General features: G+C 45.4%; 1 protein-coding gene and 1 pseudogene across 1 annotated transcript in view; both read right to left on the bottom strand.

Annotated features, from left to right (window-relative positions):
• Positions 1 to 16,268, bottom strand: part of LOC126195726 (odorant receptor coreceptor-like) — a 49,900-nt gene that overhangs the window by 16,023 nt on the left and 17,609 nt on the right. Inside the window, exons 2-3 of the mRNA XM_049934354.1 lie at positions 14,976 to 15,116; positions 2,579 to 3,102 (exon numbers count right to left, since the gene is read on the bottom strand). Coding sequence (XP_049790311.1) covers positions 2,579 to 3,102; positions 14,976 to 15,116 — 665 coding nt within the window. The remainder of the gene's footprint in view (positions 1 to 2,578; positions 3,103 to 14,975; positions 15,117 to 16,268) is intronic.
• LOC126196754 (5S ribosomal RNA) lies at positions 12,663 to 12,780 on the bottom strand (annotated as a pseudogene).

Genomic DNA, 16,268 nt, shown 5'->3' with positions numbered 1-16,268 from the left:
TAACAAAATAATATTCGCAACATGGAAATAAACTAAAACTCCTTTTAAATATTCACCATTGAAGGCTTCAGCAACTTTCAGCTCATTCTTGTTAATTATAGCGTATTTTAGATTTGTGGGAAGTTTTCAACAATTGCTATTCGGCCTATTTCCTAAATGAAGTTCTTTGATGAGGTTCATGAGATTCTTATAGAGTACCGTGCCTATAACAAATCCCCATATATCTGGTTTTCAACTGAGAATAGGTGGTATTAATCCCGTTATCAAAGGTGTTAGAAAGAACTCTTTTTACTAGCTTATTCTGTTTGTACATGTAACATATATCGGTGTCCCTTCCGCTTAGTTGTTAATTTTTACCATTGTTACTCATAAGATGAAAACGTTGTCTCTTCTAAAGGCACAGTTTAATGTCGAAGTTGACAACTTGCTTAACTTGCATGTTCAGGAATTTATTCATATGCTTCGCCTGGAACTGTTCATGACCGTGGTTTAAACCAGATTGAAATATACATTTCTTTTGCGCTTTAAGAGACCAAATAATAAAAGACGGCTTAAACGTTCCCAGCAAATTGCAGATATTCAGATTCACTTCCAACAAAAATGGTAAAGTAAGTACTTAAACTCTGTCAAAAATGCTCCTTTTGAAACAGTGTGATTGGAGATTTTTGTTTTATAGTACAAATTCAAATAAACAGAATTCACGGTAAGTTACCATATAGTAACGAATTACCGTTTTGAAAAGGGGAATGAGTTCAGATTGATGAACGAAGGAATGAATTCTGCGCAATATTTGACAGAATGTCAGTTTCGAGAATAGTTAATATACACTCCTGGAAATGGAAAAAAGAACACATTGACACCGGTGTGTCAGACCCACCATACTTGCTCCGGACACTGCAAGAGGGCTGTACAAGCAATGATCACACGCACGGCACAGCGGACACACCAGGAACCGCGGTGTTGGCCGTCGAATGGCGCTAGCTGCGCAGCATTTGTGCACCGCCGCCGTCAGTGTCAGCCAGTTTGCCGTGGCATACGGAGCTCCATCGCAGTCTTTGACACTGGTAGCATGCCGCGACAGCGTGGACGTGAACCGTATGTGCAGTTGACGGACTTTGAGCGAGGGCGTATAGTGGGCATGCGGGAGGCCGGGTGGACGTACCGCCGCATTGCTCAACACGTGGGGCGTGAGGTCTCCACAGTACATCGATGTTGTCGCCAGTGGTCGGCGGAAGGTGCACGTGCCCGTCGACCTGGTACCGGACCGCAGCGACGCACGGATGCACGCCAAGACCGTAGGATCCTACGCAGTGCCGTAGGGGACCGCACCGCCACTTCCCAGCAAATTAGGGACACTGTTGCTCCTGGGGTATCGGCGAGGACCATTCGCAACCGTCTCCATGAAGCTGGGCTACGGTCCCGCACACCGTTAGGCCGTCTTCCGCTCACGCCCCAGCATCGTGCAGCCCGCCTCCAGTGGTGTCGCGACAGGCGTGCATGGAGGGACGAATGGAGACGTGTCGTCTTCAGCGATGAGAGTCGCTTCTGCCTTGGTGCCAGTGATGGTCATATGCGTGTTTGGCGCCGTGCAGGTGAGCGCCACAATCAGGACTGCATACGACCGAGGCACACAGGGCCAACACCCGGCATCATGGTGTGGGGAGCGATCTCCTACACTGGCCGTACACAACTGGTGATCGTCGAGGGGATACTGAATAGTGCACGGTACATCCAAACCGTCATCGAACCCATCGTTCTACCATTCCTAGACCGGCAAGGGAACTTTCTGTTCCAACAGGACAATGCACGTCCGCATTTATCCCGTGCCACCCAACGTGCTCTAGAAGGTGTAAGTCAACTACCCTGGCCAGCAAGATCTCCGGATCTGTCCCCCATTGAGCATGTTTGGGACTGGATGAAGCGTCGTCTCACGCGGTCTGCACGTCCAGCACGAACGCTGGTCCAACTGAGGCGCCAGGTGGAAATGGCATGGCAAGCCGTTCCACAGGACTACATCCAGCATCTCTACGATCGTCTCCATGGGAGAATAGCAGCCTGCATTGCTGCGAAAGGTGGATATACACTGTACTAGTGCCGACATTGTGCATGCTCTGTTGCCTGTGTCTATGTGCCTGTGGTTCTGTCAGTGTGATCATGTGATGTATCTGACCCCAGGAATGTGTCAATAAAGTTTCCCCTTCCTGGGACAATGAATTCACGGTGTTCTTATTTCAGTTTCCAGGAGTGTAGCTACGTATCGTGATTCATAAGTTTAGTATCTCTGTTGGTGGTGTTTCAAATGTACTCACGTTTTTACAGAGTTAGAAAGGTTCATTATCATTTGACTTTCACGTCAATACTATTGTAGGAAAAAACTTGTGAGTATTGCCACTGACGCCTAAACTAACGTGGTGTTACTGCCTACGGTGGAAAATGCGTAGATCAGCAGTTTTATCTGTTAGTAAAGAAAGAAGTTCTCTCTAAAGAGACATTTTACAAGTAATAAATTCTGAATTAACAATAGTTTTTGACAAACGATAAGGCGTATTGTGTAAATCATGTCCTGATGTATACTTACACGACAATGAGTTGATGGTGCTGGATGCTCTTTACTAACAGCCTATACATTTCGTCATCACCACTTTTTCCTTGTTTGGAGTATCTTGAAGTGAAGTCAGATATAGAAGTACTGGCCAAGCCAGCTTCAGTTCTGGTAGAATTTGGGAGGATTATCGACTCGTCGCTAGATGCAGTATCTTGGGCCGTTCTAGCGAACGTGGATGCAGTGGTCATCGACTGTGGACTAGTTACATGGGTAGTTGCCTTTCCCATACTCTGAATGTTGCTGTTGAGGACGTGTATCTCGGCCGTGACGCTTATGATGAGGGTGACGAAGACGACGTCGATGAAGAGAGAGAACTGCACGCCGCTTACTATCATGGAGGACTCCAGCGTCCAGAGGAACCCGTAATTGGATGGATCGCTCTGGTTGAAAGGCAGCCACACGGGCAGCGGCAGCTGGGGCTCTTGATCTGCGCTGCTCAGTGCATGGCTGATCAGCGGGTCCAGGCACCAGAATGTCAAGTGCATCTCCGCCGGTACCTGCACACATCACAACCTCGAATCAGATAACCCTGAAGAGGAATCATGGCAGTAGTGGCAGTTGGTGACCTGCTACAGGCTGACAAGTCCCTGGCACTTCGACCAGTCCAGGCTCCATCTCCTTCGTCAACTGAACACAGCACAACCTGAAATCATGCACCTGGCCCTGGCTGAACGTCATCCACTGTTGTAGGGGCAGCTGCCAGCCGTGCTCTACCCTGCCTTTCTCTCTTCAGCAAGCACAGATACTCTTTTGTCACCGTAGTCATCTACATATTGCTCAGCTTCAGATCACAGGGATAGCTCTGGTTGATGGATAGCCAAATCATCAATGGAAGTTGGCGGATGGGCGCTCAGAGCCTCACTAATCAATGAATCTAAGCAGCAGGGGGACAAGTGCATCACTGCCTTGATCTACCCGTAGCCCAATATCGAATCACAGTAGCCAGCATTCACTAACTACACTGATGCGCCAGAGCATCCTGGCCACTACCCAGGGCAAGATTAAGTGGCGCCTGCTGGCTGTGAGGATAGCATATAACCAGAGCACAGACAGAAGGAGAGTCATTCCAGTGACGATGCTGGTCTAAAATGGGTAAATACACCGAATTATGTGACTCTGACAAAGGTCACATTGTGAAGGCCCTGTGGATGGGAAAGAGCTACTCGGGAACGCCAGAGATGGTCGGCTTTACTCATGCTACTACCATTAAGATGTATGACAAGTGCTTGAAGGACCCCGAAACCACGGGCAGGCGACAAGGTGTTGGAGGCATTATTGCTGAACATGGACATCGGATGCCCGGACACTTCCTACGGCAGGATATAACGTTGATTTCAAATCTGAGAAACCACCTGTAAGAATGCCTGTTTGGTCCTGTAGATAATGAGCAGCTCAGATGGTGGAGTATGGTTCAAATGGCTCTTAGCACAATGGGAGTTAACTTCTGAGGTCATCAGTCCCCTAGAACTTAGAACTACTTAACCCTAACTAACCTAAGGACATCACACACATCCATGCCCGAGGCAGGATTCAAACCTGCGTCCGTAGCGGTCGCGCGGTTCCAGACTGAAGTGCCTAGAACCGCTCGCCCACTCCGGCCGGCTGGTGGAGTATGGATTGCCATATTGAAATAATGAGATTTTATTAATATTTGACCTTTATACCGTGATAATTGGAATGAAACCGAAGCCGGCTAGTTACGGTACAGGACATACGTAACAGCTGTTTGGACTTGTCCTTCAAAAAATGTTAGAGGAGAGGTGGCGACGGCGTACAATGCCATTGCAGGACAAGTGTTTTGGAGCAGGTTATTCATATCATATTGTTGAATATGGGGATCCACAGTATATGACCCCTTATTTTTTCCATGTTCTCTATAGTGGCAGTTACGATTTCAGTAAGCTCCCGATCGTTGAGAGTGGATTATGGCTCAGTGTAAACGAGTTGCCTCGTTGGAAGGTCATGTCCGGATAAAGTGTCACCCAGGCGAGCGGCTGCAATATTGTGGTGTAGGGGACATTCACTTGGGCTTCTATAGGACCTGCGGGAACCGAAGGAAGTAAGACACCTGTGGATTGTGTGAACACTATTGCGAACCATCTGCATTCCTTCACGCATACCTCTCTCGACTGGCGAGGGCATCTTCCAGCAGGATATCTCTCCATGTTAGAAGGCCAGAATCGTGCTACAGTGGTTTTAGAGCACGAAAGTGAACTCATCTTGCTGTCTTACTCATTGCTATGAACTGCAACACAGCCAATACTGTGCTCATAAGGAATCTAGCACTAATTTGTGGGCATTGCGTGACTTTTGCGTAGACATCCGATGTCACATACCTCCAGAAACCTATAAATGACTTGTCGAGGCTACGCATCGCAGAACCAAAAAAAAAAAATGGTTCAAATGGCTCTGAGCACTATGGGACTTAACTTCTCAGGTCATCAGTCCCCTAGAACTTAGAACTACTTAAACCTAACTAACCTAAGGACATGACACACATCCATGCCCGAGGCAGGATTCGAACCTGCGACCGTAGCGGTCGCGTGGTTCCAGACTGTAGCGCCTAGAACCGCTCGGCCACCCCGGCCGGCATCGCAGAACCGCTTACGCAGTGTGTTCCAGGTGGTCGAAGTGTTTTGGCACATCATTTTTTTCCATTTTTCTTGGGTCATCTGTCTTCTGATTGGTTTGATGCGACCCGCCACAAATTCGTCTCCTGTGCCAACCTCTTCATCTCAGACAAGCACTTGCAAACTACATCCTCTATTATTTGCTGGATGTATTCCAATATTTGTCTTCCGGTACAGTTTTTGCCCTCTACAGCTCTCTCTAGTACCATGGAAATCATTCTCTGAAATCTTAACAGATGTCCTATCATCCTGTCCCTTCTCCTTGTCACTGTTTTCCACGTATCCTTTTCCTCTCCGATTCTGCGCAGAACTTCCTCATTCCTTACGTTATCAGTCTATCTAATTTTCAATAATCGTCTGTAACACAACGTATCAAATGATTCGATTCCCTTCTGTTCCGGTTTTCCCACAGTCCATGTATCACTACCATACAATGCTATACTCCAGACGTACTTCCTCATAAATTTTCTCCTTAAAGTAAGGCATATGTTTGATACTAGTAGACTTCTCTTGGCCTGGGATACCCTTTGTGTCAGTGATAGTCTGCTTCTGATGTCCTCCTTACTCCGTCCGTCACTGGTTATTTTACTGCCAAAGTAGCAGAACCTAGAAGAATTCCTTAAAACCTGATGTTAGGTTCTTTACTGTTCCCATTGCTGCTACTTCTCATTATTTTTGTCTTTCTTCGGTTTACTCTCAATCCGTATTCTCTACTCATTAGATTGTTCATTCCATTCAGCATATCATGTAATTCTTCAGTTTCACTCAGGACAGCAATGTCATCAGCGAATCTTATCATTGATATCCTTTCACCTTGATTTTCAATTTCACTTCCAAACCTTTTTTATTATTTCCATCATTGGCTCTTCGATGAACAGATTGAACAATAGGACGAAAGACTACATCCCTATCTTACACCCTTTTTAACCCGAGCACTTCGTTCTTGGTCGTCCACGCTTATTATTCCCTCTCGGCTCTTGTGCATATCGTATACTATCTGTCTCTACCTATAGCTTAGCCCTATTTTTCTCAGAATTTAGAACATCTTGCACTATTTTAAATTGTCGGACGCTTTTTCCAGGTCGACAAATTCTATGAACATGTCTTGATTTTTCTTTAGTCTTGCTTCCATTATCAACCGCAACGTTAGAATGGTCTCTCTCGTGCTTTTACCTTTTCTAAAGCCAGACGTATCGCCATCTAGTACATTATATACCGTGTAATTCATTACACGTGCCGGCCGAAGTGGCCGTGCGGTTAAAGGCGCTGCAGTCTGGAACCGCAAGACCGCTACGGTCGCAGGTTCGAATCCTGCCTCGGGCATGGATGTTTGTGATGTCCTTAGGTTAGTTAGGTTTAACTAGTTCTAAGTTCTAGGGGACTAATGACCTCAGCAGTTGAGTCCCATAGTGCTCAGAGCCATTTGAACCATTTCATTACACGTCTGGTGACTTTCCCATGCGTACTGAACTGTACTGTTGAACCTGTGGTTTGGAGTTAGCGTCTTCTACTAGTCATCAAGATTGGAAGAAGCTGCCAAGTTCATCAACTGTGGCAAAACCTTGAAACACAGATGGTGTACTTGGCTGCTTCTTGGTATCACTCCACAATGGTTTCGAAGGTAGAAATCATGCCATCTTGACGTGCAGTTTTGAGAAGAGGTTACAGCTCAGATGGGACCGTGGTTTTAAACTTTATTATGGCCACAGATTGTGTGGAATTGATAGTAAATAAATTCATAATTGGAGTGGTACCAAGAGTAATGAATGTATGAAATTTTCTCGGTGTTCCGGCCGGAGACTTCCGAAGATATGCACTCTTAGTGCCGTATGTAGTCTCTTACCTGCTAACTGACTTGGACTGGCCTATTGTAGGTGGAGCAGTGGCACCTGGAGTGGAATTTGAAATCGAAAAAGAGGGACAATGAAGGAAGTACAGTATCCCCCACGCTCCTATGCTTCTGGGCTGCAATTATGGGCTGGCCGGGAGAACGGAGGCTGCTCTCAGCACTTTGGAAATCACGCTTTTTCATTTTGTTTCTTCGTCAACGATCCGTTTATTCTTTCAGGCTCCGAGTTCTCCTGAGATTATAGCTACTGTCTCCGTAAAACTGAATAGTGCTCAACGAACATGGGACACGATCTTCATGTCTACAAAGGTAGTCTTAGTCCATTTGTAAGGCTATGTTCCGATATTGCTACTTTTTTGTCTGAGCTTGATATGATGTTCAGAACAAGAGGATGAGCCCCACAGCGCAGAAACCAACCCATAAGTTATCCCGTGCACACAAAGCAACAACAAGGCCCATTTAAAGTGGCCCATATTGTTCCCGCCGGCAATCAGCCAAATGGAGTCTAGTATTGTCGGCTCCTACTGTGTCGCCACTACCGCTGCGCATAGCATGCCTGTCAGTTCTTCAGAAGGCGCTCTCTCCTGACGTGAGCGTTTCGTCTATACCAAAGAAAAACGTAATTCCGGCTTCAGTTACATTTGAGACCTGATTTATTACGTTCTTAGAGACACTACAGTGACGTGTACCATATATGAATTACATAGCTTTTTACGCATTTTTATAGGTGGTAGTTGCTTTAAACGTCTGTATTCCCGTTTCGCTTCTTTATTGGCTGCTTTTTAAAATGTTACCCGTTCGTCAGTTAGATTCGATATCTCGTGCGCTATGCAGGGATTTACACTGGACTTCGTCATTTTTCCTGTTTGGTAGTCTTCTGCTTTCAGGTTCTTCAGGTCCACCTCCTTAATTTCCTACCTTTCTGCAGTTTCTTCAACTTCCTCTGCAACTACTAACAAATGAATTATGATCAGCGTCCACACCTGCTTCCAGAAATAGTCGTATTACACAGTTTAAGATCTCCTTTGGAAATCTCTATCTTACCTCTATGTAACCTTTTTGAAATATTCCTACCTCCAGGTCTCATCCACGTATACAATATTCTTTCATGATTATTAAACCAAGTATTAGCTGTGACTAAATCACCCTCTGTGCAAAATTCTACCACCCTGCCTCTTCTTTCACTCTTTTGCCCTAGTCCGTGGTCTTCTGCTACTGTTACTTGGCTTCCTTTTCCTCCTGTCGATTTCCAGTCCCCAATAACCCTTGAAATTTCGATCAAAAATTTTCAGATGTGTGTGAATTCCTAAGGGACCAAATTACTGAGGTCATCGGACCCTAGGCTTACACACTACTTAAACTATGCTAAAGACAACACACACATCCATGCCCGGAGGACGACTCGAACCTCCGGCGGGAGGGTCCGCGCAATCCGTGATATGGCGCCTTAAACCACGCGGTAATTTTCGTCTCCCTTAATAATATATTTTATCTCAACAGACATTTTTGAATCTTTTCACCAAGAGCAGAGCAAGGTAGCATGTCAACGAGTACTGCTGTCGTGGGTACTGGCTACGTGTCTCTCTAGGATACTAGAATGCGCTTTCCTATTTTCTGACCTAGTATTATTAGGCGCAGTCCTGCATTACCCCTGTTTGGGTATTTATGGCGTTGTACTCACATGACCAGAAGTTCTGTTCTCCCCACTATGGGACTTCACCAAGTCCTACTATATACAACTTCAACCTATGCATTAACCTTTTTAAATTCTCTAGCTTACCAACCCGATTACAGGATGTAACATTCCCCTATCCAACCAGTAATATGCACGTTTCGTTTTTCCTGATGACGGCATCCATTCCCCTCCTGGAGATCCTAACTGCGGTGTTTCTTACCACCGGAATATTTTACCAAAAAGAATGCCATTATCTTTTATATACAAAGCAGAACTGCATGCTCTCGGGAAAAGTAATGACTGTAGTTTCCCTTTGCATTCGCAGTGACAGCATAGCAATGGAATTTTTGCCAAAATTACCTAAAACCGCTTTTTCTCGACGTTTATCCATAGAAAATTGGACGCGACACCCAACTTCGTAAAGATCCCTTGCCTGGCGACCTATTTTCGTAATCAACGAGATGAACAGTTTTTAACAAGTTTGAAGCGCTTTCCTGGAATGGGAAATTTTACCCATTCAATGCAAAATTAAAATAACTATGGCCCTAATTACAATTAATAACATTTTCTTTAGTGCTTAGGTGTCTATACCATATAATTTCGGATTTTTTACGTAGGGGACTGAGATTTTAAAGCGATTTTCCATCACTGAAAGCAGAGCACTGCGTTAGCTTCCTACAGCCAGTACATGTCGCGACAATGTCACAACTTAGATCCTGAAACTTCAGATTCCACTAATTTAAATCATCTGAAGAATTGCATATTTGTCATCACTTGTACAAATTTATTACTTTCTAGCCGCCCGCACTGGCTTCGCATGTGTAGCACTAAGTATCAATCACCAGACGACTGAAGAGCCATATAATGCATTGCGCTCTCTATCAGAGTTACATCGCAGCTCGTTTTCGGAAGGAGTTTCCAAAGCGTGAGTTAAAGCCTGATGTTCTCGGCTGCAGCAAGACTCACCTCTCACGATCTTCACTGGATTCCTAAGATGGCACATTCATAAGTCTTTCAGTCGTTCTTGTGAGTTCAGAAAGACTCGATTGTTTTAAACGTATTCTCATTCGTAAAGAAACGAAATCAAAGTGTAATTAGCAAGCACTCAAATCACAAAACAAACTCAATAAACTTGTTTTACCTAACCAAGAAGTCAAATGCAAATAAAACCTATTAAAAGAAGGAAATCAATTTCGTTAAGATTTTATTAAATGTGTGTGAATTCCTAAGGAACCAAACTGCTGACGTCATCGGTCCCTAGACTACACACTACTTAAACAACTTAAACTAACTTATGCTAAGAACAACAGACACACACCCATTCCCAAGGGAGGACTCTAACCTCCGGCGGGAGGGGCCACGCAAAGATTTTAATACATAAAACGAAATCAGTAAATATATATATCCTAGACAAGTAAATTTAATGATAGTTTTTATTCGTAAAAATAAAACTGCAGCTTCCTAATTCTGCCACTGACGTAAGCTTCCGAAAATATTTCAGTCGTTGAAATAGAAAAGAAAAAAATAGAATGAAACGGCGCCATCTATTGGTTCTTTTGTGTACTGTGAAACTAGCACCTTAGTCTATTGCTTCTTTGGTATACTACACCATGATGACCGTGCCACTGAGTTATACATCCGAACTACGAACCTGAGCAGACTCCTAAAACTTTAACTTCAAGTCTCTTCTTTTCTGTAATCTGATTTGATGAAATGAAGCCTATATGATTCGACAAGCTACGCTCAAGTTACCTGTGAAAAGCTCATGGGGATTCATCTAGTACTTAGGGAGAGTCCGTGTGTTACCACCTTAATGATGTTTCTGTTAAATCATAACGAAATCAGTGTTGTGCTGGTCTCGAAAACAATACCTGTTACAACCTGATGATTTCGATTTCTCTAGAGGGAAGTTGAACTGCATATCCATCTAATGTAGAGTTTTCTTTCTGTGAAGATGATCGCTACGACCGAATCCGGTAGAAAATAAACAATAAATTTGATCAACTGATGGCAAACAAGTCATTATATGAATGCGTGGTGTCCATTCTTTTGAGCATGACCCATAGAACAGACACCACACCAAGCGGAACCTACAGGGTGTTTCAAAAATGACCGGTAAATTTGAAACGGCAATACAAACTAAACGAGCAGCGATAGAAATACACCGTTTGTTGCAGTATGCTTGGGACAACAGTACATTTTCAGGCAGACAAATTTTCGAAATTACAGTAGTTACAATTGTCAACAACAGATGGCGCTGCGGTCTGGGAAACTGTATAGTACGATAATTTCCACATATCCACCATGCGTAGCAATAATATGGCGTAGTCTCTGAATGAAATTACCCGAAACCTTTGACAACGTGTCTGGCGGAATGGCTTCACATGCAGATGAGATGTACTGCTTCAGCTGTTCAATTGTTTCTGGATTCTGGCGGTACACCTGGTCTTTCAAGTGTCCCCACAGAAAGAAGTCACAGGGGTTCATGTCTGGCGAATAGGGAGGCCAATCCACGCCGCCTCCTGTATGTTTCGGATAGCCCAAAGCAATCACACGATCATCGAAATATTCATGCAGGAAATTAAAGACGTCGGCCGTGCGATGTGGCCGGGCACCATCTTGCATAAACCACGAGGTGTTCGCAGTGTCGTCTAAGGCAGTTTGTACCGCCACAAATTCACGAAGAATGTCCAGATAGCGTGATGCAGTAATCGTTTCGGATCTGAAAAATGGGCCAATGATTCCTTTGGAAGAAATGGCGGCCCAGACCAGTACTTTTTGAGGATGCAGGGACGATGGGACTGCAACATGGGGCTTTTCGGTTCCCCATATGCGCCAGTTCTGTTTATTGACGAAGCCGTCCAGGTAAAAATAAGCTTCGTCAGTAAACCAAATGCTGCCCACATGCGTATCGCCGTCATCAATCCTGTGCACTATATCGTTAGCGAATGTCTCTCGTGCAGCAATGGTAGCGGCGCTGAGGGGTTGCTGCGTTTGAATTTTGTATGGATAGAGGTGTAAACTCTGGCGCATGAGACGATACGTGGACGTTGGCGTCATTTGGACCGCAGCTGCAACACGGCGAACGGAAACCCGAGGCCGCTGTTGGATCACCTGCTGCACTAGCTGCGCGCTGCCCTCTGTGGTTGCCGTACGCGGTCGCCCTACCTTTCCAGCACGTTCATCCGTCACGTTCCCAGTCCGTTGAAATTTTTCAAACAGATCCTTTATTGTATCGCGCTTTTCGGTCCTTTGGTTACATTAAACCTCCGTTGAAAACTTCGTCGTGTTGCAACAACACTGTGTTCTAGGCGGTGGAATTCCAACACCAGAAAAATCCTCTGTTCTAAGGAATAAACCATGTTGTCCACAGCACACTTGCACGTTGTGAACAGCACACGCTTACAGCAGAAAGACGACGTACAGAATGGCGCACCCACAGACTGCGTTGTCTTCTATATCTTTCACATCATTTGCAGCGCCATCTGTTGTTGAAAATTGTAACTACTGTAATTTCGCAAGTTTGTCCGCCTGAAAATGTACTGTTGTCCCAAGCATATTGCAACAAACGGTGTATTTCTATCGCTGCTCGTTTAGTTTTTATTGCCGTTTCAAATATACCGGTCATTTTTGAAACACCCTGTATATATAACGTAAATTGAAGTTGTAGGGGGAAAAGGAAAGGAACTAACGTTATCAGCAGCTCTCCGTCTTCAGACCACAAGTGGCCATCGGGACCATCCGACCGCCGTGTCATCCTCAGCTGTGGATGCGTATAGGAGGGGCGTGTGGTCAGCGCACCGCTCTCCCGGACGTTATGATGGTTTTCTGTGACCAGAGCTGTTACTGTTCGGTCGAGTAGCTCCTCAATTGGCATCACGAGGGTGAGTGCACCCCGAAAAATGGCAGCAGCACATGGCGGCCAGGATGGTCACCCATCCAAGTACCAGCCACGCCCGATACCGTTTAACTTCGGTGATCTGACGGGAACCGGCGTATCCGTTGCGGCAAGGCCGTTGCCGACGATATCAGCATCTACATATACATCTACATGGATACTCTGCAATTCAATTTTAAGTGCCTGGCAGAGGGTTCATCGAACCGCCTTCACAATTCTCTATTATTCCAATCTCGTATAGCGCGCAAAGAATGAACACCTATATCATTCCGTACGAGCTCTGATTTCCCTTATTTTATCGTGGTGATCGTTCCGTACTATGTAGGTCGGTGTCAACACAATATTTTCGCATGAGGAGAAAGTTGGTGATTGGAAATTCGTAAGAAGATTCCGTCGTAACGAAAAACGCCTTTCTTTCAATGATTTCCAGCCCAATTCTGTATCATTTCTGTGACCTCTCTCCCATATTTCCCGATAACACAAAACGTACTGCCCTTCTTTGAACTTTTTCGATGTACTCCGTCAGTCCTATCTAGTAAGGATCCCACACCGCGCAGCAGTATTCTAAAAGAGGACGGACAAGTGTTGTCTAGGCAGTCTCCTTAGTACGTCTGTTACATTTTCTAAGTGTCCTACCAATAAATCGCAGCCTTTGGTTAGCCTTCCCCACAAAATTTTCTATGTGTTCTTTCCAATTGAAGTTGTTCGTAATTGTAATACCTAAGTATTTAGTTAAATTTACTGCTTTTAGATTAGACTGATTTATCGTGTAACCGAAGTTGAACGAGTTCCTTTTAGTACTCAAGTGGATGACCCCACACTTTTCGTTATTTAGGGTCAACTGCCACTTTTCGCACCGTTCAGATATTTTTTGTTTTGATCTTCTGATGACTTTATTAGTCGATAAACGACATCGTCATCTGCAAACAACCAAAGACGGCTGCTCAGATTGTCTCCCAAATCGTTTACATAGATAAGGAACAGCAAAGGGCCTATAACACTACCTTTGGGGAACGCCTGAAATCACTTCTGTTTTACTCGATAACTTTCCGTCAGTTACTACGACCTGTGACCTCTCTGACAGGAAATGGCAAATCCAGTCACATAACTGAGACGATATTCCATAAGCACGCAATTTTTCTAAGAGCCACTTGTGTGGTACAGTGTCGAAAGCCTTCCGGAAATCCAGGAATACGGAATCGATCTGAAATCCCTTGTCAATAGCACTGAACACTTCATGTGATTAAAGAGACAGTTGTGTCTCACAGGAACGATGTTTTCTAAACCCATGTTGACTCTATGTCAATAGACCGTTTCCTTCGAGGTATTCATAATGTTCGAACACAATATATGTTCTAAAATCCTGCTGCATATCGACGTTAAAGATATCAGCGACGAGTGAAAATGTGTGCCGGACCGGATCTAGAACCTGGGATCTCCTGCTTACAAGGCAGTTGAGTAAAACACTACACCGCCCGGGCACAGGGTTTATCGCAAAGGCGCGGACTATCTCTGAACGCCTCCCGGTCGACCCACATTCCCACCCAGCCCCACCTATCCACAGACCCTATGGCTTCCACGCTCACTAATTCTTGATTCCCGTTCGAGGTCGACCGTAAAAGTGCATCCGCAGTGAAGGCTGTAAATTCATTTTCCATCGAGGCGAATCAATTATACGAATGAATCGTGCCTGTTCTTTCGAACACTTCTTCCCTTTCCTTCCCTTTCTCCCCTTCCCTCCCCTCTCTACCCTCAGTTTACATAGTACATATCACACCTGCGTATTTCGCTTGGTATCTATTCTCTCGGACATGTCCGACAGAACAGACATCATGCTTTCATATATTTGATTCGCCTTCATGAGCAATAAACCGACAACCACCTTCAGTGTGGACGCACACTTATATTCGACGTCCGGTGGGAACCTGAAATAGCGAGCATGGAGGACGTGGACGGGAATGCGGATAGGTGGCGCAAAGTAGGGGAGCATACCGAGATAGTCCGTGCATTTGCGATAAACACTGTGTTTGGGAAGCAAAGTGGTTGACGCAGTTGCCTGTTGAGCATGAGATCCTGGGTTCGGTCTGGCATACATGTTCACTCGTCGTCGCTGATTTCGCGTAAAGTCCCAACGCAGCTGATATCATCAGTTCCTTTCCTTTCCTTTCTCCTCCCTCCCTTTCAGTTTACAGAATAAAATACGCAATTCTTGAAATTTCCGACGTCTGTTTAGAGTCGCCTCATTAAACTGTTAGTTTTAAATCAGGCTGTTGCGCCTGAGAGTGGCAAGCAAGGTGAGGTGAGGGGAGAGTGCTGACCAGCCAGATGAAGCCGAAGACAGCGGCCTGGCGGGCGTAGCGTCGGCGGGTGCCCTCCTCTTCCCGGAAGCTCCTCCGGATGTCCACCAGTCTGGCCACGAGGCGGCGCAGGCGCCACCGCTGCCGCACCACCGACAGCGCCTGTCGGCACACACCGCTGCTGAGGGGCACTCACAGTCCAAGTCACACCTGCGCACAGTTACTACCATCTATGTACCTTCCATTAAATCGCACCACTTCCAAGCACGAGGGGCATTTAATAAGTAATACAACACTTATTTCTTCTGAATGGCTCAAATGGCTCTGAGCACTGTGGGAATTAACATCTGAGGTCATTAGTCCGCTAGAACTTAGGACTACTTAAACCTAACATCACACACATCCATGCCCAAGGCAGGATTCGAACCTGCGACCGTAGCAGCAGCGTAGTTCCGGACTGAAGCGCCAAGAACCGCTCGGCCACACCGGCCGGCTTCCTTCCGAAAACGGGTTGGTTTTATTCAGGATTTCAATACACCACGTTCTTACTCATTCCTCTGCCTACAAAAATCTATTTCTCAAAATAATCTACGTTCGATGCGACGGCCTTATTCCACCTTACTGGCAAGGCTTCTATGTCCGAATGGTATAACACTCTGCTGGTCGACGACGCAGCCAACGCCTTGATGCATCAGTAACCTACCCATTGTTCTAACCGCGACCGGGACGGTCGCGGGGTGGGCGTCAAAGCGCGGCGGCACCAAACGGAGAGCGGCCCGCGAACAAACAAACGAACGGAAAGGACGGACACGAAACAACGTCGGACAATCGAGAGAGACCTTACGACGATAACACGTAAGAAGCAACAGGGTTGAAACGTCCCCTTAGAAAAATTTACACATGACTGTGCTTAAACTGACACACAATATTTTTAGCGCAACGCAATCTGACTTTCAATAATCCCTACAAAAGAATGGCCCTGACTAACATTAACCTATACCTTTCACAAATCACTTACCTCAAAAAAATCTTCGTTACTCGAACTACACAAATACAGCGAGCGCCACTACTGCCAGCTAAATAAAAGATTCAAACTACGGAAGGCACTAACTACTGATAGGCATAGTTAGCAAATGAAAGATTTTAATAGAGAACAAACAATGTATTTACCTTAACAGTCATAATATATATAGCAGTTCATGACATCCAGTCTTACAAATTTCAAAACTCCGCCATTTCTCTCCCCACATCCACCACTGCTGGCGGCCCACCTCCAACTGCACAACGGTACTCGCTGTTAACAGCCAACTGCCT

Source organism: Schistocerca nitens, chromosome 7, assembly GCF_023898315.1.
Source record: "Schistocerca nitens isolate TAMUIC-IGC-003100 chromosome 7, iqSchNite1.1, whole genome shotgun sequence".
In the NCBI taxonomy this organism is placed as follows: domain Eukaryota; kingdom Metazoa; phylum Arthropoda; class Insecta; order Orthoptera; family Acrididae; genus Schistocerca; species Schistocerca nitens.
Note: the sequence above shows the minus strand (reverse complement) of the source record. Positions and strands in the feature narration are given on the sequence as shown.